A 21,407-nucleotide genomic window follows, 5' to 3' on the forward strand; every position below is an offset into this window, starting at 1 on the left:
AGCAAGAGTGAACTACTTTCCAAAATATGACTCTCCTCAACCACCTCTCTTCATTCACTGCTTATAAATATCAAGGCAAGCCCTCAAAAATGAGGATCGATTATTTTTTCATAATAAACTCTCTTGAGTAACTGTCGTGGAGAAAATATGACTTAGGCATCGAAAAGTCCCCCATCGGGTCAGCCCGGCTCTCCTTTGTCTGCTCTTCTGTGCAGGTCTAGAGTGGAGTACTCGGTCCTGCAAGGAAGATCATCCGGTCAATTTTTACCACATCAACGACCAATTGTCTCTCCCATCCTCATCTTTTCCATCCAACAAGATATGCGTCTTCCGTGAACGTATTAAGTATTTGTATGTTTTATTCTCCTGATGGTAAGTAAGAAAGTGAGTGATTTGTGTATTTTCGTGTTGGGGTTTATGAGGAGAGTTTGTGCTGCCAATTTTAGTGTTCTTGAGAGATCTCCATTATATATATATATATATATATTTTTTTTTTTTTTTCTTCCATCATAATAATTCATCTTCAATTTCTTCCATGAATGTAGCATATCATATTAGCACTCGGGTTGGGTGATGACAGTAAAACAAAATATAATATGTAATTGGATCTCATAAATTGTTGAACTGAATACAAACCACAAGTATCCTGAAACAATTGAGCAATCACAATGAAACTAATCTAATACAGATGTTCAACTTAAAGCTCCCAACATTGAAATTTCACATTGTTAGGGAAAACAGAAAACAGGAAACTGAAATTCCACTCACACGACATATGACCATAGAGTCTTCCTTCTCTTTCAACAGAATCTGAGAAAGAAGTGACCTCAGTAATGTTATTTATTTGGCCAGAAACACATAATCTAGGACAAATGCTACAGTAAAGAAATCCCGAAAAGAGTTCCCAGAAATATCTTCATCAAATTTGCATAATTTCTTGGAAGATCTTCATAGCGGAGGCAGGCAACCCAAGCAGCACATTTATGCCTTTCCTCTCTTTCCCATTAGATAGGAACAAGATCACTTCTTTCTCAGGCAGTGCAACAGGCCCTGATAGTAGAGGTTCTCCCCATCCAAAATCTGTGATGTGGAAAGAGAGCCTAGACCAAGTAGTTATCAGAAGGGTTGCTGCCAAAGAAGGCCTAGCTCTTGTTATTTCAAAATAATCAATGGCTGATCTCATATAGATATCAGTCACCATCTGCACTGCTTTCTGAACTAACCCAACTGTAAATGATAGTGGGTTCTCCAGGAGCTCACCTGCACTGCATAGAGAATTTGTTAAGACAATTCCATTGCCAAAGTATCCCTTTGGTAATGGTGGATCAAATCTAGTCCTTCCATCCACAGCAAAAAGAAGCTTTGTCTGTTGATCAGGCTTCAATTTTAGTGCTTGGCTGCGAGCTCTCCACACAAATGCAGAAAGAGCTTCAAAAGTAGTGCATTTCTTCAGAATTCCTTCTTTCATGACATTCATCTTCAGTTGTTCGAGTTTATCGGAGTCAAAAGAGAAGGACCTGTAGAGCGTTTCTTCCTGATAAAGGTTGGCAGTGTTTGATATATCTTCTATTTCTGCAAATTCATTGTGAGGAAACTCTATCTTTGGTTGGTCCCGGGCTTTTAGGATGCCTCTGTCAATATAAGGTGGGACACTTAGCTGCAAACCTCTAGCAGTTTCACCCCATGAATTCACAAACTCCATAGCCCCAATCCCATCAAACATACAGTGGTTCAGAGATAGGCCAAGAACAAATCCTCCACACTCGAATTTAGTCACCTGGAAGATAAAGATGTTATGTAAGAACCCAGTGCAAGCAAGCAAGGGTCTGAAAACATAATAAAAAAGAAAGGGAGGGGTGGGGGCAGAGAGAGAGAGAGAGAGAGAGAGTACTGAATGAAATCATATTTCCTATTTGAAAAATCAGAATGAAAATTTTTAAATCACAATGTACATAGAAACTAGCTATGACTGCCCATCATGGCCAGTTCAAATTTCAGAGGAAGCTCCTTTTTAAGAGTATCTAGAATCAGTACAGTTCTTAATTCTAGTCTAGCTTCATCATATGCTTGATGGGAACTCTTTCTTTCAAATTCAATTCTAAACATAATCTGTTTGCTATCCAGCAAGAGATTTAACATATTTTGAGCAGGTATATGAATATATGAAATGAATTCAGATGTGCATGTAGGAGAGCCTACCAAAAAAATGCATTTCTTGGACTTGCTATGCATTATTATAGTAAAAATCTTCCATGAGAGATCTGCTTCTGAAAAATAATAAGATGGATTTACAGACCTGAGCTACCAGAGGAGGAATCTCCAGTATGTTCTTTGCACCAGGAATGTCATAAACCAGCTTACTCAGGGTTGCTGGGTCAGGTTTTGTGATGTCCCCAATCTGTTCCATAGTACAGTTTGCCTTTGCATCAACAAAAACAGCACCATCCCCTGTGCAATCCACAATAAGCTTTCCCTCTGAACTGATTGTGAGCCTCCCTGCAAGTGGGTAGTAGTGAACTAGAACCTTTGCCAAGGCATCCTTGATGATTTGACTAGCTTGCTCATTCCCCTTCTCATCAGACTTAAAGCAGTAAATAGTCCTAACAATCACTGCAATATTCTGATCAAGGTTTGATAAGAAGTACAAACCCTTCTTTGTCTCCTCTGCTGGAGGAACCAGAGTTGGCTCTCCTTGGTTGACACCAATTTCAATCAAATTCCCATTAGATACCTCCATTGAAACAGTCTCTTCAAGCTCTAGATCCTGAAACTGGGACAGTAATGTAGAAGAAGAGAAGCAATACATTGGAAAAGTTAGCAACCCAGATGGGATTTGTCAAATATGGAGTGGAAGAAGGAAAAATGGGTCGTTTTCATTTCTTCCCAAGAACAGAAATTAAAATAGCTTCTATTAAATGCACTTAAATGTGAAAGCTAGCCCTGATCTAGAAGACAAACCATGTGTAAATATGTTGAAGCATAAACAAAGCACAGGTGTAATGTTTTATAGCATTTAAAAACTGAGGGAGAGAGGACATGGATGAAATGCAGAATGGAATTCTAAGAATCCAAGTGGAAGGATACCTGACAGAAAGCAAATGGTCCCAAGAGCATAGAAGAGTCCCTTACAGAGAAATCTGCAGTGGGTGTTCTGGTGAAAGGGGTCGAGAGAGTTAAATATATACAGAAGCATAGCTAAGTTGGGTCAAAATTGTTAATCTTCTTGCTTAAGATGGAAAGAATATGAAAATGACAGGTTATGGGGAGAAGTAGAAGCAAGAGAAGAGGAGATAAATGATATAAGCTCTCTGTTTGGGTATGGTTTTGAACATAAATTTTTGTTTGTGGGTGGGAGTTGGCTACTTGCCATAGGTGATAGTTGATGGTACCAACATCAACTGTAAGGGGTATCTGGAGTATAGAGATAGAGAGAGAAATTGATGGTTGGTGTGGTTGGCGCCCAAATTTGCTGAACTTAGGCCTCCTCTGGTCTGTCCTGTTCTATTACTGAGTAATAGCCTTTTTTTATCTGCTAAACATTAGAGTAATGGCTTTGAGTGCAAGGAAAGAAAGAGTCTACGCATATTTGGCTGATTCTGAAAATAAAAATAAAAAGAAATAATCTTGTTTTCTTAAATCAAAAATATCATTTTTTTTTTCTACCCAAAAAAACAGCATTTTTTACCCTATCAACCAATACATATCGATATCGTGTTGACATTGATATGACACCGATACCTAAATCAACATATGAAGTAGGCAATTAAAGATGTAAACAAAGCGAATTTAAAGTGGATACACCATATCCGAATTCATATTCGATTAATACAACTTGGTTTTTTCTTTTCTTTTGATAAACATTATTTATACTTGGTGATATACATATAAAGTCGAAGATGCTAAATCATTGTAGATAATATTAAATTATATTATTGAAGCGGAAACATCAATAATAACTAGAACTATTTAATATAATATCTGACACATTTTAATTGAGTATCCAAATTCAAATATGATAAGATATGACTACATAATTTTATAAATTATAATCCACCCAATCTTTATGCCCACGTATATCCCTTTATTGGCCCCTACACCAATCTGATAATATATGATTACATATTCTAAAACTCACCCTATCTTTAGGCCCGTGCTGCAAAGGGTTTGTTTGTTTTCCATATTAAATTACCGCCTATTTGAGAATCTCTACATCCAAACACAAGGGGGTACAAAAAGACGGTGTTGCCCCCCCCCTTAGATGCCTCTATGCAGCCTCCCATTGGCCTATGCACCGGTGTAGTAGCCACACAAGCATGTGGGATTCTCTTGCCCTTAAATTATAAGACCAAAGAACATTGATAGGCTGTACATATGGGCATATATAGTATTAGTAGAAGTATTTCCTAGGGAGAAACGTGATCCCTACCATGCATGGGAGCCAATCGAAGAGGTTATTATCATCTATCATAATAATCTTTTATTTTATATGTAGTAATATAAGATTTTTTTTTTTTCTTTTTAAAACTAATATAAAATAGGAAGAAAGAACCTACCTACTTGCATCTGTCTATAAGATATATGGGATCCAGATTAACCCTTCTATTAATATAAGTGGTGGTGTTGATTTTGCGTGTGATTTCTTTGAGTGTGGGTATCAAAAAACTCAAATTTCTGGAGTCATCCACTCCAGAATGTCCAGATTCAAGATCAATTATGGCCCATTGGACTGATCACATTTCAATTTTATTCAAACCAATCCGGTTCCCGGCTCATTAAAACACTGATCTTGGTCACTGGGTAGGTAACATGTATGCCCTCAGTCATCAGTTATCCGTACTCTATCCTCACCACCATTAATGGAGGGCATTCAATTTTCTATCTTTTGGGTTTCTGGAATTGGATCACTTACTCTAGATATCTTTCTTTATTTTACTTTTTGGGTCTTTAGAAAAAGAAAGAAGATGAAAAAGATCTGTAGTGTTGACATTGCTTGGGTCTTGAGATTATGCAAGAGAAAGGGTACGACTAACAACTAACAATTAACAATCCATTGCCAATTTAGAGCTTCGAAAAAGCAAGAAAATGTCGGCCACCCAACGGAGTCATATCTACTATTCAGGATAATGGGATTTATAGCAAGAAGGTTGCAGGTCCGGCAGACTGTGGCAGTACATATTGACTGCAATGATTTGAAAAAGAAAATTATATCAAAGGCCCCTTGATAGAGTTGGTTAAACAAAGAAATTAGGTCAAATTATAGAGAAGTCTTCAAATTAAAAATGGTTTAAAAAGGAGTTGATTTGACTATTATTTTATCTAAGATCACATGTTTAGCCATATGAGAATCAATTTTGGAAAGGATTTTTTAACTCAATTTTGGCCACCACTACCTCCAATTTTTTAACTTTTGAAGAAGAAGCAAAAGAATTATCTAGGCTCCGCTCTTTTACAACTCTTGGATTTCTTTTTCTTTCATGATAGCTGAGGGTTGACGACGGCAAGGAGATTCAATAGATGTAGAATCTCTTTCTTACAAAAAATAAATGATGTGCAAAGGAAATATCTACTCATCTATGGGGTTATTATTGATTCCTCTATTTGTGGAGGTCTGTAATGTTCTCCACCGTCCCATGGCACTCATCAAAAGCCAATAATGACTCGGTGAGAGATTTACTTTGCATTTGCTTGAGGAAAACTCAATCCTTTAATTTGGAGCATGTCAAATTTCAAGTCCTAATTCTAATGTATTGCTAACTTTACATGTGACAATACTTTTTTCTCTTACAATGGCAAATTTGTTGGTGGTACTTGTGACTATTGGATGTGGTTGTCATAAAAGAGTCCACCTTAAACCTATAAATTTTCGTTCTATAGTGTAATACCAATTTGCCATTATTATTATTAATCAATTTGGAAGCATGGCTCTTCGGGTTAAGGACTGAACACCTCCATTGTACATCAATAGAAGATATGTTACTCAATTTTGCAAATCAATCCCATGTATCGGAAGTTGATCTCTTTTTTTCTGTGTTTGTCGGAACCTATTTATTTTATCTTGACGACTAGAAATTATGTGTGAAGCTGGGGAAGAACTTAAACCCTCTTTTTGTTTTATTTAACATTTACATATGAGAGTGTATGGTCATCATCTTGTCAAACCCATAACCATATGCCTCAATAATAGTCATCCATCTGATGATACTTTGTTTCAATGGCCAAAATATCAAAGGGTGTTACCTTAAAATTCTTGTGTGTGATGGGAATTTCAATCCTCCTCCTTTTAAGGCAGGACGGATAGCATTTATCTTTTAAACTGGAATATTTGTTTGTGTATTCTTAAATTCTAGCTATATAAGAAACACACAAGAATCCAAAGTCAAAGAATTCTCAAAGAGTTGCACCAAGCAACGTGTTTTGATCTCACAGACGCCACGGTTTGGATTGACTATAAAAATAATGAAGAAGTTGCAACACAATAAAGAAAGTTGGTCGTGAAAGGGGTTTTTTTTTTTTTTTCTTTTTGATATTAATAACTTGTGAGAGAATTTTTGTCCGAAAACGTGGCTTTTACATAAGTGCAAGGGCTAATGAAAGCGCATGTGGAAACATCGACAAAGATGAGAATTTTATCTTTCAGGTCGACCATATATTTCACAATGACTTGTATATGGACAAGTTCCTTCTTCGGTTCTTCCCTAAAAACTTTTTAACTCGGTTTAAATGTTTAAATATAGAAAAGAAAAATTAGAAATATTGTTTAAATTGCTCATCAGATAGCTAAGAAAGAAAACTAATAATATTCTGAGTTTTGTGAACAATAATCTTCCTTCTTCTTTGCTTTAAAGAATTTTAATTTTCCATAAAAAAAAATTTTACCAGAGTCAAAAGAGGACTTTTTTTTTATAATAAGGAATAAAATTTCACTAAGATGGAAGATTAAAGGTATTTACAATTGGATTTTCAGATTAAAGGTATTTTGAAAATTTTATTTACCTTCACAATTAAAAACTTTTTGAGAATAAAACAATGGCCACTACACTATTTTGGTAACAAAAAGATCCATCCTACATAAATTGATTGTCAGGATCTGACCCCAATTCCTGAAAGCCGACAAAACCGTGGGTTAAGACGAACCGGATCGACCAGAATCGATAACGAGTACCAAAACACCAATTATAGAGTCGATCCAAGCCGATTTGAGTCCTGGAACCGATCCAGATCCTGTGTTTTTAAACCCTGCAAAGTGTAGGAGAAAGAACCCAAAGAAGTAAGTCAAGAGTTTCAATGCACTATTAAGGTCGCTCTGGTCAACCCGGGCCCATCATTGATCATTCCATGCATTTCAACCGACCCAAGTAACTGACTAAGCAAACTTCAAGCGAACAAATTTCTTAAAGGCCACAAATAAAGTATTAGAATAACATAAATACAGGTCTATTGTACACAAGCCGAAACTGCATCCAGATGAAATGGCTTAAGATTTATGATTTATGAAAACTAATGTTAAACAACTCCCCACCCCCAGCCCTCCTTCCCAGAACCGCTGCGCAGATCTATCATCTATCATTTATCACCTATCACCTATCACCTAAGTTACCTCAAATGAGCCACAAAGGTCCAGTTAGAATTCTAAAGCTCGGGGACTGCCCGATGAGATTTGTACATACTCGCCGAGGTCCCTCTAATTTGAATGAGCTAGTCATCATTATCTTCGTCTACCTTATCATCAGCAGCTTCATCCCCAGCTTGTTCAGAATTCTCATCCTCCTCACCATCTTCCTCATCGGTCATGTCATTTATAACTTCTTCAATTATACCCTTCACTTCTGCCTTCCTGTGCATTAGATCCATACCAAAGTGGGTTCCTAACCAAACAAGAGGATAATCACCAACGTTAGTACCAATTGGGGGTAGACAAAAACACCAAACCACGCGGAAAAATATATATATATATAAATGAACCAGGGCCACAAGTTTATGACACATCTAAGGCTCTGTGACCCTGACTCAGTTAACGACAACTGCACAAAATTACATGTTTGACAACTTAATATCAATTAATGCACATTGACTTCATCTTAAAACAGATAAATGCGAAATAAGAGAATCACACCTAGTTGCCTGATAATATCTGACAAGGTTGCCTGCAGAATGAGACAAGAGGGATTTAATGAACAGAAACATTAATAGCAGAGGACATAATACTGAACCAGATATTACTCACTGTATTGAAGTCCACTTCCTTCATGATATCAGTGACTACAGCATGCATCTCTTCTCTGCTTGGCTCAGCCTTTGCCTTCGCCTTCTTGCTAGCCTTACCAGCTGGTAATGGCAAAACATTGTATTATATAATTACCAAAAACAGGTAAAGAGCACGTACCAACTGTATGGTTCTTTAAAGAAACTATTAAAGATAGAAGTTTGTGATAGAAAACGAATTGAGGAAATCCAACTTGATTTAATTGAATGCTGTTTTCCCAGCTGAGGATGGTTTGAATCAAGAAAAGCTACAAAAAATGCTTAATTTGAACACCACAAGAAATATGAATCGTTGATGTCTATGCAAGTGAAAGCATCTGCAAACTTAAAAAACTATAATACCCAATGACTGAATCTAGAATCTATATCGAAGGAAAGAGCAGTCCCCAGTTAACTGAGGATAAACAATACGTACAGACGAGTCCACAGGCTGCACACTTAGATCTTTCTTAGAAAATCTTCAGGGTGGAGGGGTGTGAAGTAAACAACATACCTTGTTCCTTCACAGAAACCTTTGCCCCAGACTTGCTTGGCTGTTTTTTGCTTATTGATTTGTCTTTCCCGGATGTCTTCGTATGCTTTGCACTTCTCTTGTCATCCTCTGACCCTTTTTTATTTCTTGATGCCTTGGATTTAGTAGGTGAAGCAGAAACTCTATCAGCAGCAGCACCACCTTTTTTTAAAGCAGATGTTGAAGAGCCTTTTATAGATTTTGCAGGGGCTTTTAATGATTTTGTTGATGTTCCCACTTTGACAGGAGCAGCTTTTGTCTTGGTCTTGCCCTTGGCCTCAGAGCCCTTGATGTTCTTATTAGAGCCTTTTATGCTTTCCATGTGCTCATCTGCTTGGTCTTCAGCATTCTCTGATTCACTTTCACCCTCATCGCTACTGTCTTCCTTCTGAACCCTATCACTGTCATCACTTTCATCAGGATCACCTCCAGTGCCAGCAGAACCAGTTTCATCTTCATCCTCATCTTTGGAGATATTCTTTTCTTTATTTGTAATTTCAGGGCTCTGTTTCCATTTCTATTATGCAGAAAAGCAAAAGGAGAAGGGAAAAGATATCATCAGAGCGAAATTCAGGTTAGCAAGCAAGCACGAGAGAAAGCACCACCTTAGAAACTACAATATAAATATAAACAAAGAACTAACAAGGTTGTATGTGGAAAACAATACCATGCAGCTTTTAGAAAGAGAGAGCGATGCAAAAGCATCTTTATCATTTTTTAACTCTAAATTTTATCATTTATATAAAATCCCAGATTTATTCTTTATAGCGCGTCCAAGATTCTTAGTACTATGTACCCCACATTGAAGACCTTCAATAAATCTGTGCATCTTCGTTGTTTGGTTGAATCTGGGATCAATCGTAATTAGGTTAGTCTTTTATGTTGGAAGTACAATTTGAGCAGAAAAAAAAAAGGTGTTGAATATGTAGATACCTCCTTATTTTTATTTATTTTCATTGAGATTATGAATATACTGGGCATGTGGAGACAACACAGAGGTGTTTGACTTTTACCGTGGAGAGAATGTATGTACTATGGGGTTTGGCTCTGTACAATTGTTTGGCCGTTCTTAACCTCCTTAACAACTTCTAAGATTTTTTTTTTTGGGGTAGATGGACAGAAAATTTTATTGCAACAAGGAGAACAAATAGCTAGAGTACAACAACAGACACAAAAGGCCAGGGCCATCACCCAAGATAAAAAGACCAAAATATAAAAGTCCCCATAAATGCTCTCCCTAGCTAGCTGATCACTGTAACAGTGAACTCTTTGTAGCTGTTGAGAGTGATTTCTCACATCAGAATGCTCTTTTGCTACTAAACCAGTTTTCATCATTTAACTGTCATTCTTACAAGGAATATTTCATTTTCTATTAGGTCATTTATCAATCTTTATTCTCAATGCCTTGCAAGCGTTTTCTTGAAATCTCCCAAATTTATTTAGTTCTTGCAGTTATTGGAATCAAATCTAGCAAGGTTTCAGTTTCAACTGAAAATTTTTTTATCGGAACCTGTACTTTTTTTTCTCCTTGTTTCGATGCCAGGTTTTGGGGGCCAAATAGCCAAATTATGTTATGAAACTTCTAGGACACCCTATTCTAGGCCCTCTAAACATAGTGGAACCCTTATATTATTTTTAAAAACAAATGGTAGTTTGACTTTGGGCCCTATGTTGGTGGTGTACGCTGTATAAATTCTCTAATATTGCCCATTCCACTCAATGTTTAATACTAGAACTCATACAATCCAAATAAAACAACTTAGATATGCATTAGGAATGAATAGACATCAAATTATAAACCATTTGATAACTCATGCATCATACATGGTTTTGTTACAAAGAGTCACGTATATCAAACAACTGTCAACAATAGTGCAATACAAGCAATGAATCACCCGTGCTCATCCTAGAGTTCTAGACTCCTAGTATTGAAATGAATGCCAAGCCGGAAATTAAAATAATTATTTTTCTGAATTTTCAAACTTTTCCCTCTTTTCCTTAATGTTGGATCTTGCACAAATCTTCCAACGACGCAACAAATCGTCGCTTCCACTGCGTTCCTCTGCTACCCAAGAACTGGTTCCAAGCTTGTACATTTGGCCAAAAGAGCAGGAAAATGAAGTTTTCTAGGTTCTTTGTCGAAACCAGGTGGAAGTCACGAAAAGGATTGAAATTTCAACCCATTTCATGAAAAACCTTGTATTTATATTAAAGGTTAGGAACGTATTGACTGAAATATTGGAAAAACTGTTCATAAGAGCAAAAATTCAGTCAAAGCATCGACAAAATTGCATGCTGTTTCATTTTGACAGCCTGCGAAACCTTGAACCTTGGTGGCAACACAATGATAGAACAGATATCAACAAATCCAACTGAGTTTAGAAGTTGCAATAGAGAGCAGTGACAAATGTCAACAAACCCAAGTGATTTTATTATTTAACAGTTTCTATCCTTATTTCCTGCCATAATTTCATCTGTCCTGTGTACTTGGAATCCACCTCTTACAGATCCACTTCCTTTTGACTTTTGAGATCACAATAGAGTTTTAACTTTTAAAGATAACCGTTTGCATTAACACATCACAGAGAAGAAATTAAGCACTGCAGCCCCAATAAGATGCTTCTTTTTGGGGAGGGGGAGGAGGAGGTACCTTGTTTGATCCATGTCCAGATGCTTTGCCAGATGTCACTTTTGTACCAGCAGTCGCCTTCCTCTTTCGTTTTTTACCTTTCTGTGACAGCAAGAAAGTAAGAAATCAACAATCAATAAGATAATCAAAAGCACAACTTAAAACCTAATGCTAAAACATAGGGCAGATGTAAAACCTCTTCCTTCTCTGCAAGCGAGACTTCTGTAGTAGCATGCGGAGATTCCAAAAATTCCAATAACTTTGCTGACAGCTCTTCCTGAAAGTACAGCCAACCAGATAAAAATAAATGCTTTGCATAATAAACACCAAAGCAATGGAGAACAACAATTGTTACCAACCTTCCTTGTAGTGGCCTTGGAAACTGGAATGTCAAGCACATCACAGAAGTCCAACAATTTTTCTTTAATAAATTTGTCAATCTTTTCTTTTACTTTTACCCGTTGTTTTTCCTGCAGAGAAGACTACGGTTAATCAATAAAGCAGAACAAATTATGAGCTTCACTTTTCAACATGAAAATACATCAAAATTTCATTTACACAGCACTTTCTTTCTTACCAAAATCCGTTGATGAGTATAACTGTGTGCAAAAGATTGAGAAGCTAAGGCTCTGTTTGGTTGGATTTTGATTTCGATTTCAGATCGGTTTCTAAAAAATAAGTCAACGAATAGGCTTGTGGTCAAGAAATTGAAATTGTTTGGTTACTGCATTCCGATTTCAACTTCTTTCACAATTGAGAGAAACCGAGACCTTGACAGATAACCATGGATGTGTTCTACGATCCACAGGCTTCTCAGGCTAAGGCTGTTGACACCGAACCAAATGCAACTGCTCCATTAAGAATCGAGCAAAAAGGTAACAACCTCATGGACCTCAAAGGGAAGAACCTACTAGAGCTACTCGACAGTGGTGACCAACGAGTCAGGGAAGACGGTGACAGACCTAAAAGCTCTCCATATCCAAACTTTTCGGTCCTCTTTAGGGCCTCTCAGGTCCGTCATGGCTCAAGCCTTTAGCTGCCGGAAAGAACCACGAATTCATTTACATCCACTCAGCATCTCCCACCAATGTATGAGTCTCAGGTTACACATTGCAGTAGAGAGAGAAAAAAAAAAAAAAAAAAAAAAAAAAAAAAAAAGGTGAGTGATTTGCTTTAGGTTCTCATCTCATTATAGACAAAGAAATTGTCCAGGTACAGTGAAATAGAGAAGTGACAGTCCAGAAAGGAGTGCTTGACATTTCCAATTCTCTGTTTGCAGATTATGAATCCTGCTTATGATGTGGGGTTTGCAAGTAGGGGTGGGGGTGGGGCAAGGGGGGGGGTGTTTGCGAGCAGGGTAGGCGGAAATTGAAGGGGGCATCATGGGGTGGATTTGCAAGGAGCNGTTTAATTTTCTATTCTTGTTGGTCCAAGCTGGAAGTTTTCTTTTGATATATGTATACTCCAGCTTGAGGGGGAGTGTTAAGATATATACCACGATATGGGGAGTATCCCTATTGTGGATGAGTTTTATTTTCTTGCTTTAGTTTATTTCTTTCCCTAGTTAGGATAGATCTCTGCTTACTAATTAGGATAGACTTCCTATTTTATCTTGCTTGTGGCACAAGGACTTAGTTTCCTAGTTTGATTGTACTACTTTGGGTGTTAATAAATATTGATGGTGGGGGGGATTGGAAAATACACTCTGCCGCTCCCCTCTTGCAGTCTTTGTTCTTTTCTTCTCTTACTCTCTCAAGTTACTAGTTACAGATCTTGGGTTTGTTACAGAAGTAAAGAAAGAAATTAAAACATGGAAAAAGGAGCGGGATCTCATTGGGTTGCTCTCCTTTGAGATGCGTTTTGTTGATAATATTAATGTTCATCATTATGCCCTTGTTGCACAATTGGACTAATTAGCCCACAGCAAACAACACGACAATACCATCCTGGTTACTCATTACATACAAATGCCCAAGTTGCTCCAAATACAATGGTAATGAGAACTACTGATCCTTATAAATTTTCGTAAGTTGAATACTGGTTCTCTCATATTTTGTTCAAATCAAACCCTAAGCTCAACTTCTTGTAAAGTAGTAGTGAACTTCATGATGCAGTTGCACGATGGACTTAGAGAAAAAAAATATTTTTATTTGATTTTCTTTTGTTTTAGAAACAATTTCTTTGAAATTAGTTAGTTTCTAATTTTAGATTAGTTTCCATTTTAAGTTAGTTGCCATTAATTTTTTGATTTTTTTCTTTATATTGGACATGTAATCGATGGAGAAATTTCAGTTTTAGATTTTGAAGAATAGAAATTTGATTAAGAGTTTTGGTATGAGAACCATGGCTGCCGATTCCCCCCTCTTCCTCTAAAAATTTTCAATTTCTTCTCTTCTTTCTCTTTTCATTCTCTTCTTCCTTTTATTATTCTGGTTTCCTTCTCTTCTCCTCTCTATTTTTACTGTAGCTGTTACTTTTCTGGTTTGGGAATACCCTGTTCTGGGCCAAGGTTGCAGCCAACGGAAACTGGGTTCTGCTCCTTTGTGGCTGGTCTATCTGCGCTAAGGCCTTGAGCGAAGGGAACCCTCCCCTAGGTGACACAAATCATCAGATTTCAGATGCTGAACAGTCCCTTTACTACCAGTTTTTCATACTTGCAATTGAGACTGACGCCACTCTACCGCTAGGAAGAATCTCAGGCTCTTCTCGCAACCTTCCTGCTGGTAGATCCAAGTGCTTGTTATATGGATTTGGAAGAGCCTCCTCTTTAGACCCTAAGCCTGAAATCTCAGGCCTAACAGAGAAGTTTTGAAGGAGATATCATCATCGCAAGCTGCTACTCATTCTTCCTTTGCTGGTCGACTAAGGAAGAAGAAGATTGGGGCATCGTGGGCTGTTAGGGCATTTACTCCCCCCTGGTTTGACCATAATACCCCTTCACTTATTATTCTATTTTGTCCCAACTTTAATTGTAATTTCCTGAACTACCCTTGCTATTAGCTGATTGTTGAACCCTTTGCTTATGTTTCTAAATTCATTCTAATTACAAGACTGCCACTCCCTTCTAAGTTTCTTATAATTACTAAATTGCCACACCTTATTAGAGATTTCAAGTTATTTACAGAACTGCCATTTCTGTTCGATATTTGAGTTGTCATTGATTAATTATTGGTCCCTAAGCGATCCTACTCCCTCGAATCCACATCACTTCACTTCATTGGGAGTAATGCTAATGGTTTCACAATATAGATAATATGGGCATGAAATGAAATATGGAGAAAAACTAATTTTGAAGAAGAATTTGTAGCTTCAATAACCCACATATGACATGAACAATAGATCTAAACTTTTTTTTTTTTTGGGGAGGGGGGGGGGGGGGGGGGAGAGGATTTGTATTAGATCTGAAATTTGCTTCTTCACTTGACCTTGTAACTGTAGAATGGCTTTTGCTTCAACATCTTATGGATTGATGATGTCAGTAAGCCTTTTTTTTGGGTGAAAAGTTGTTGCCTTCTCTCATATGAGGAAGTTTTGATGTTGAGTTGTATTACAGGAGCTACTTGGGGTTGTTTCGTTCCACTTGCTTTTATACCAATAAATATTGGGGTTACCCTATAAGTAAAATATGTGACTCAGAAGTCCAATACAAAAAACCTTGATTATAATATAACAAATTATGTTCTCGATATTTTTGAGATTTATTTGTTCGATACATTCATTTATGCAATGGTGGTATCTTACCGAATGAAGTCAAAAACCATGATATGTGTGTATCTTGGGTTCACCTTTGAAATGCTGTATTTATGTTAGGGACTGCAGATGGATGCACATTCATTGTCAGTTTTGTCATTTGAAAAAACAGGGACCGGAATTGTTCTTTGCATGGAGAAAGCCTTGGCTCAAGCTGGGCTAGCCAGAGAAGATGTCAATTACATTAATGCACATGCTACATCTACCCCTGCTGGTGACCTGAAGGAGTACCAAGCTCTAATTCGTTGTTTTGGCCGAAATCCTGAGGTAATATGAATGCAATATTTTATATATCTAATGATGTTTACTTTTTCATCACCATATCCTGTGCTTAATGGGAATTCTAATTTCTGCAGCTGAGAGTGAACTCTACAAAATCCATGATTGGTCACCTATTAGGAGCAGCTGGTGCTGTAGAAGCTGTTGCTACAGTGCAGGTAACCAATTGATATGAAGGGGGCTGTTATGTACAGTTCACATAGCTTTTATGGTAAAATTTTGAAATTTTAGCAGCGATTGTGTTAGGCTGTGTCAACCCATGGTGTTGAAGGTGGATTCATTAAAACTCTGGTTGGTCTTCTCAGGATCTCCTCGTATCAACGCTCTTTCCTTTACAACTTTTATGCTTTGGCTATAGACATCAATCAGTTATAACCTGTTAACCTGACTTTGTATTTTCAGTCATTCCTATCATAGAAACCATCATCCATTACAGTTTACCTCAATCAATAATCAATCCATGTAACTGCCATCAATGGATCCTTCAACCATCTCAAGAACCTACTTAAACCTTCCAAAATGCGAGTGGGTAAGTGTGCAATCCCACAAGCTCTCCTCCTTGATCACTCTCTTCTATTCTTCTTCTTCCTGTTTCCCTAAACCCTTGACACAAGTCTGCAAAAGGCAACTATGACACCTTATCACAAATGCCGTATAAACAAACCCAGCCAAACATCTACACAGAGCCAAGTCACACGGTGATGAGTTAAGGGTGTCCAATCGGGCCATTTGGTCTTTGGAAGACTCTTTGGCTTATGGTTGGGTTCTATGGGTATTGGGACTTTTATTTTTGGGTTTATTAATGTTATGGGATTCTTTTATAAGCCCAAAAGTTAGGATTTAAGTGGGTACACGGGATTAAGTATGTAGATAATATTGGGTGGGTCCCATGTGCTGTTAAGTAAGTTAATTTAGTCTAGAAAGAGTTCTTTTTAGGTAAGTATTTTGGGTCTTACTGTTTAGGTCAGTTTTCTTTTAGTTAGCATCAGTTTTTTGGTATGTTTCTATTTTGGAATAGATTCTATTTCCAGTTTTCTAGGAGATATAGGTTAGATTGGGTCCATGTTGAGTTACTAATAAGGATTGCTTCTATTTTTTTAAATGACTCTCACTCTTTATTTAGAAACTCCACAAGTTCTAGAAAGTTTCTATTTCAGATTCCTTAATTCTTAAGTTTAGGAATTTAGGAATGTTTCTGATTTGTGAGTTTGTGTTAAGGATAAAAAGTTGAGCGATTAGTTAATTTATAAATTAGTGGTCTGATATGCTATGTAATGGAATGATTTGACAGTGGAATGAGTTGGAAGTTTAGTTTTATTTTGAAGTGGAGGTTGGTGCCTCTCTTTCTCACCTCTCCTTTTCTTCTAAATTCACTTTTCGTAGCCCCTTATCTTCTCTTATGCTCTCTCTTAAAGCCAACAACGGCAGATCCTTCTTTTGATCTGCATTACATGCCCAACCTAACAGCATGTCTTTCGGTAAGCTCCAAAATACCTACCCAACCATCTGACATGCAATTACTGGGTATATTTTATGAGATGAGATGATCTACTTCTATGGATTCTTTTCCAACATACGATTCCCCTGGTAGCCCTTCCACTTTGAGTGCGTAGGCCTCTTGATTTAACCACACCCTCCATACATCGACATTATTTGTGCCCCTCTCTTCTTGTTCATAATTTGTCTGTGCGACATAATTTGTCTGTCTGTGCCTCCAACATTTTGAAGTAACTAATGCAACCCCACTCATCAAGGTAAAAATTCCTACTTGTTCATATTTTACTTTTTAAACAGCTGCTTGTCAAGGGCATGACCTTGAGATCGGGAACAACAGTATATTATGTCGATTATGTATGTATTAAAACTATAAAAAGGCAAGGAGAGCTCCTCATGTACAAGAGAAAAATATACATTGATAATTTATGCATAAGACCTTACAAATTCCATATAAACTTCCACCAATCTATGCCTTGAACTCTTTAACCTAGATGCCTTATACATTGCATTAAGTGGAATACTTCTGCACAGTCCATTACTAGGTCTTGCTCCTCTCTCTACTGAATCTACTGAAATCACAGATCTATGAAGCCCGCTCATTATGGGTGGAAACTGATGGGGGCCTTAGGGAAGAAGGGAAGAATCCACAAAGGGGGAGGGGAGGAGATTCACATGACTAAGCATAACCACAAAGTTCACCCAAATAACTAATTCATCATTCAATTCATTCTCCATCTCCATCGACTACACCCAATATATAGAAAATAAAGTCATGAAACTAGAAACTCTACTAACATAGTATCTAGCCTAAACTAGGAAATAACCATAAAAGGAAACCAATGCAAGGAAATAAATCCTAACTCCTACATTCAAATCTGGAAAATAAAAGGCATGAAATAAAATACTAAATAACTACTAATTTTTTTTCCAACCCTTGTTGGACCAAAACCTTGGGCTGGACCGGTTCTTTTTGGCTCTTGGCTTCCAAAGCCGGTCATGCTGGTCCAACCAGGTAAGGACAGCCGTATTTGCATCAACTCTCCTCTTCTGAAAAGAACTCGACTTTGTCGAGTTAGGAAAATGACCGAGGAGACTGTCTGAAGGAATACACTGAATGAGGAATGATCCCACCATCTTCTTGAGCTTAATTTCAGGGATAGCTTTGGTAGGATGAAACTTCATAGTCTCGTTGGCATGCTTGAAAGCATAGGTATTGGCATAGCCACAATGCTGTACTTTCTTGTCAAACAACCAAGGTCAACCAATAAGTATATGACACACCTTTAGAGGGAGGACGTCACATTGGACTGTATCCTTAAATCCACTAATAGAATATGTGACCAAGCACTTATCTGTGATTTGAGATTAGTGTTGTTCACCCAAGCAACCTTCTAGGGATTTGGATGTGGCTCTGTCTTTAATCCCAGCTTACGAATAGCGTCTTCAGAGACAACATTAGTGCAACTACCTCCATCAATGACCAAGGTTAACAACTGGTCATTGCACTTCACACGAGTCTGGAAAATACTACTACGGCGCTAATCTTCATTGTCAGTGGCTTTCTGAGTGGTCAACACATGACGGATGACATAAAAAGGATGTTTGATGTAGATCCACATTATGGGAGGAAATATGAGAGGAAGAAGGGTCCAGCCTTAGTCTACCTGAGTGGCTAGGGTCCAGCCAAGAAGCCAACTGAACCCCTACTTGGTCCACCTGAGTGGCTAAGTACAAATAAGGGCCAATTGGGCCCATCGGCTAGGGGAAGAATTAGTAGTTGTTTTTAATTAATTAGGGGCCGTTGGGCCCATCGAGTTGAGTAAGTGGTATGTCGAGTCCAAATTGTCTTAGGACTCTATTTGTTTTCCACATAGGTTTATTATTCCTAGTCTAATTTTGAATTCCTAGTTGTAGTAGGAGTGTCTAGTCCTATTGGGAAACTAGCTCCTAGTTGAAGTAGGAGTGTCTAGTCTTATTAGGAAACTAGCTCCTAGTAGTAGTTTGATTGCTATTCTGCCCTCTATAAATAGAGGAGGCTATGTACTCATAATTTTATATTTGAATATAGAATAATTGCAGTCAATTGCTCAGAACAACCGGGATAGCTGTGGGTGAGAAGTCCAGGTCAAGACAGCCGCTCCTCCTTCACTTTTCCCTTTGTTTCTTCTTGTTTAAAGCTTTCTATTTTATCCTAAAGTTACTGCTGTTGAAGTATACGACTTTTGTGAGTATTCAGAAGTTCAGATCTATCCAAGTTACAAACCAGATTTGATTCTCTTTCCTGAAGCCTGCGATTATTTCTCTTATGTCAGAAAATCAAGAAATCTTGTAACTTCACAACTAGCTGTCAGAATCCTCTCAACTTTGGGGGGTTTTTGTACCCTCCCTAGGGACTATCTACGCCCAAGAGCGTAGCTCAATCGGACTCCTACAGACCTGGCCGCACCTCTCTCTCTCCAACTCTATAGCAGGTCTTTCTCTCTCCTATCGGGTTGTGTTTTGGGCTAGTTTTGCTTCTATATGGGTATTGTATCCTTGGGGGTTTATTTGATGGTCTTATTTCTTTGTTTCCTGGTCCTATTTGTATTGTTTGGGGTTATAAATTGCCGGGGTAGTTTCTTGTAATCTACTCTTGCATTAATGTTTGTCTTCATCACTGAGAGTGTCATTGGCTTCACCTAGCGCACGCTTTTCTCTTAAATTAACTATGTCAGAACCAAGTTGCTCTTCGGGATTATATGGTATAGGAGAATCCTTATCAATAAAAGCAACCAAACGGCTAGGACATCGAGCACTAATTTGTCTAAATCCATGGCATGAGTAGCATCGAACTGTAAATTTTGTTGCATCAGAAGGTTTATCTGAACCATGCCGAGGGGGTGAGTTTGGATGAGTAGGCTATGAAGATGACATTTCAGAAACATATTGAGGTGGAGAATACGGCCGACTAGGTTGTGAAGAGGCCATAGATGTAGCACTAGCCTGTGGTTTGCTAGATGACCTTTCTTGGGTAGGAGGTTGTTGCAGGATGGAACTAGTACCTCGAGGAAAAGTATTTGCAAAATTTCTCCGATTGTATGGGCGTTTCAAACTTTCCTCAACCTGATACACTACTTGCACGGTTTCTTCCATAGTAGGCAGTCGACTAGATACAAGGGCAGCACTAAGTTAAGTGTGCAAACCATTGCGAAATTGTGCCACTAATACTTCTTCATCCCACTCAAAATCAGAATGAGTGGCCAAATAATAAAATCTCGCAACATATTCTTCAACGGTCAAATTGTCCTGTTTCAACTGTGCAAGGTTGAGATGCATGCGTTGCTTGTAATCGGAAGGCAAGAATCTCCGGTTCAGGACCTTATGCATTTTAGCCCAAGTAGTGACTAAACCAATGCCTCGGGTTCGGTTTTGTTGCTGTTGCTTGATCCACTAGGCCTGGGCCGTGCTTTTCAGTTTGGCTTTTGGAAATAGAATCTTTCGTGCCTCAGTCAACCCATACTATCTGAAGAATGTCTCTAAGCTGTGAATCTAGTCAAGGTACAGTTCTGGATTATTGTCTCCATAAAAATCAAAGACAACCAATTTTGCTGCTCTTTCTGCTCCATCATCATGTCTACCAGTTCCATATGGTGGTGGAGGTGGTGGTGGAGGTGTATGATGTGGTGACGGTGGTGGTAGTGATACTGACGGATCATGTGGAGTGGTGTTGGAAGAATCCCCAGATTGAATGAGACTCTTTCCTTAATCTGCTGTCACCAAACAATTAATAGAAACTTGCATGGATCCTATAGAAACTTGCATAGATTCTATCATTGTCTTAAGGGATGTGACAATGGTAGTGAGAGCATAAATTTTTGTATCAGTTTCTCCTTTGTAAGAGTTCAACTGTTGAACAACTTCACTATTGGCTACCATGGTGATGATTAACAAAATAGCACTCAAAGAATAATGGCAGAATAGTAAATAACTCTCCTTTTTTTTTGGTAGGGATGGCAGAATTGTAATTAAGTGAAAGTGCTTTTTAAATCACAAAAGGTCTGTAATGTGTGGGTGCAGGGGTATACTTGGAAGTGATAAAAATTAGGACAAAGAAGGATTAATGGAGGAAGGGAGGGGTATTACTGGAAGTTCACAAAAATTTAAAGAAAGAAGGAAGAATTAAAGGAGATCGTGGGTTTAGGTTTACCAACAGAGGAGTCCTCTTTGCTGGAGAGGGAACCAGAAGAAATCGATGGAGAGGAAGGCGGGAGCTTCGACGACCAGCGATGGTGGATGAAGGTCGACTTCGAACCAGGTAAGTAATCTTCCTCGTTTCTCTGTTTCCTCTCTCTCTTCGACTTCCTGCTTCTTCTTCTTCTTTTCTGATTTCTGTTTCTCCCTTCTGTTCTTCTTCCTATCTTCTTGACTTTCCTTCTTCTTCATTGACTTTTTTTTTTTTGGCTGTTGGAAGAAAGAGGAGGCCTTTTTTTTTTTTTTTTC

At 38.0% G+C, this 21,407-nt stretch overlaps 3 protein-coding genes across 6 annotated transcripts in view; 1 reads left to right on the forward strand and 2 right to left on the reverse strand.

Moving 5' to 3' along the window:
- Window positions 1-580: 580 nt before the first annotated feature.
- LOC122061087 (omega-hydroxypalmitate O-feruloyl transferase-like) lies at window positions 581-3,245 on the reverse strand. Of its 3 annotated transcripts, none has more exons than XM_042624270.1 (3): window positions 3,085-3,245; window positions 2,297-2,770; window positions 581-1,777 (listed from the first exon to the last, which is right to left on the reverse strand). In XM_042624270.1, the coding sequence occupies exons 1-3, from the start codon at window positions 3,112-3,114 to the stop codon at window positions 920-922; spliced, it is 1,362 nt and encodes a 453-aa protein (XP_042480204.1). In that variant the 5' UTR covers window positions 3,115-3,245; the 3' UTR covers window positions 581-919. The 3 variants fall into 3 exon arrangements, with proteins under 3 accessions (XP_042480204.1, XP_042480206.1, XP_042480203.1); XM_042624272.1 differs by having other exon boundaries at window positions 2,297-2,764; window positions 3,085-3,194; XM_042624269.1 differs by lacking the exon at window positions 3,085-3,245 and having other exon boundaries at window positions 2,297-3,020.
- Window positions 3,246-7,373: 4,128 nt separating this feature from the next.
- Window positions 7,374-11,872, reverse strand: LOC122060432 (protein DEK-like; the record flags this gene model as incomplete). The annotated part of the gene is given in 7 exon segments (XM_042623521.1): window positions 7,374-7,865; window positions 8,114-8,144; window positions 8,225-8,325; window positions 8,756-9,290; window positions 11,424-11,504; window positions 11,599-11,679; window positions 11,762-11,872. Coding segments are annotated over 7 exon segments (1,110 nt in total), but the record flags the coding sequence as incomplete, so codon positions are not given.
- A 3,334-nt stretch (window positions 11,873-15,206) lies between these two features.
- The window catches only part of LOC122060434 (3-oxoacyl-[acyl-carrier-protein] synthase II, chloroplastic-like), a 13,148-nt gene continuing 6,947 nt past the window's right edge, over window positions 15,207-21,407 (forward strand). For both annotated transcript variants that reach the window (XM_042623523.1, XM_042623524.1), the window contains exons 1-2: window positions 15,207-15,419; window positions 15,509-15,589. In XM_042623523.1, coding sequence (XP_042479457.1) covers window positions 15,222-15,419; window positions 15,509-15,589 — 279 coding nt within the window. In that variant the 5' untranslated portion in view covers window positions 15,207-15,221. The remainder of the gene's footprint in view (window positions 15,420-15,508; window positions 15,590-21,407) is intronic.

Source organism: Macadamia integrifolia, chromosome 14, assembly GCF_013358625.1.
Source record: "Macadamia integrifolia cultivar HAES 741 chromosome 14, SCU_Mint_v3, whole genome shotgun sequence".
Lineage (NCBI taxonomy): Eukaryota > Viridiplantae > Streptophyta > Magnoliopsida > Proteales > Proteaceae > Macadamia > Macadamia integrifolia.

Bases quoted from the DNA above. Each gene is read 5' to 3' on its own strand.
- LOC122061087 (XM_042624269.1), bottom strand. From the start codon at position 2,806: ATGTATTGCTTCTCTTCTTCTACATTACTGTCCCAGTTTCAGGATCTA. The intron at 1,778-2,296 runs GTCTGTAAATCC...TTTATCTTCCAG, and splicing joins TTCCTCCTCTGGTAGCTCAG to GTGACTAAATTCGAGTGTGG.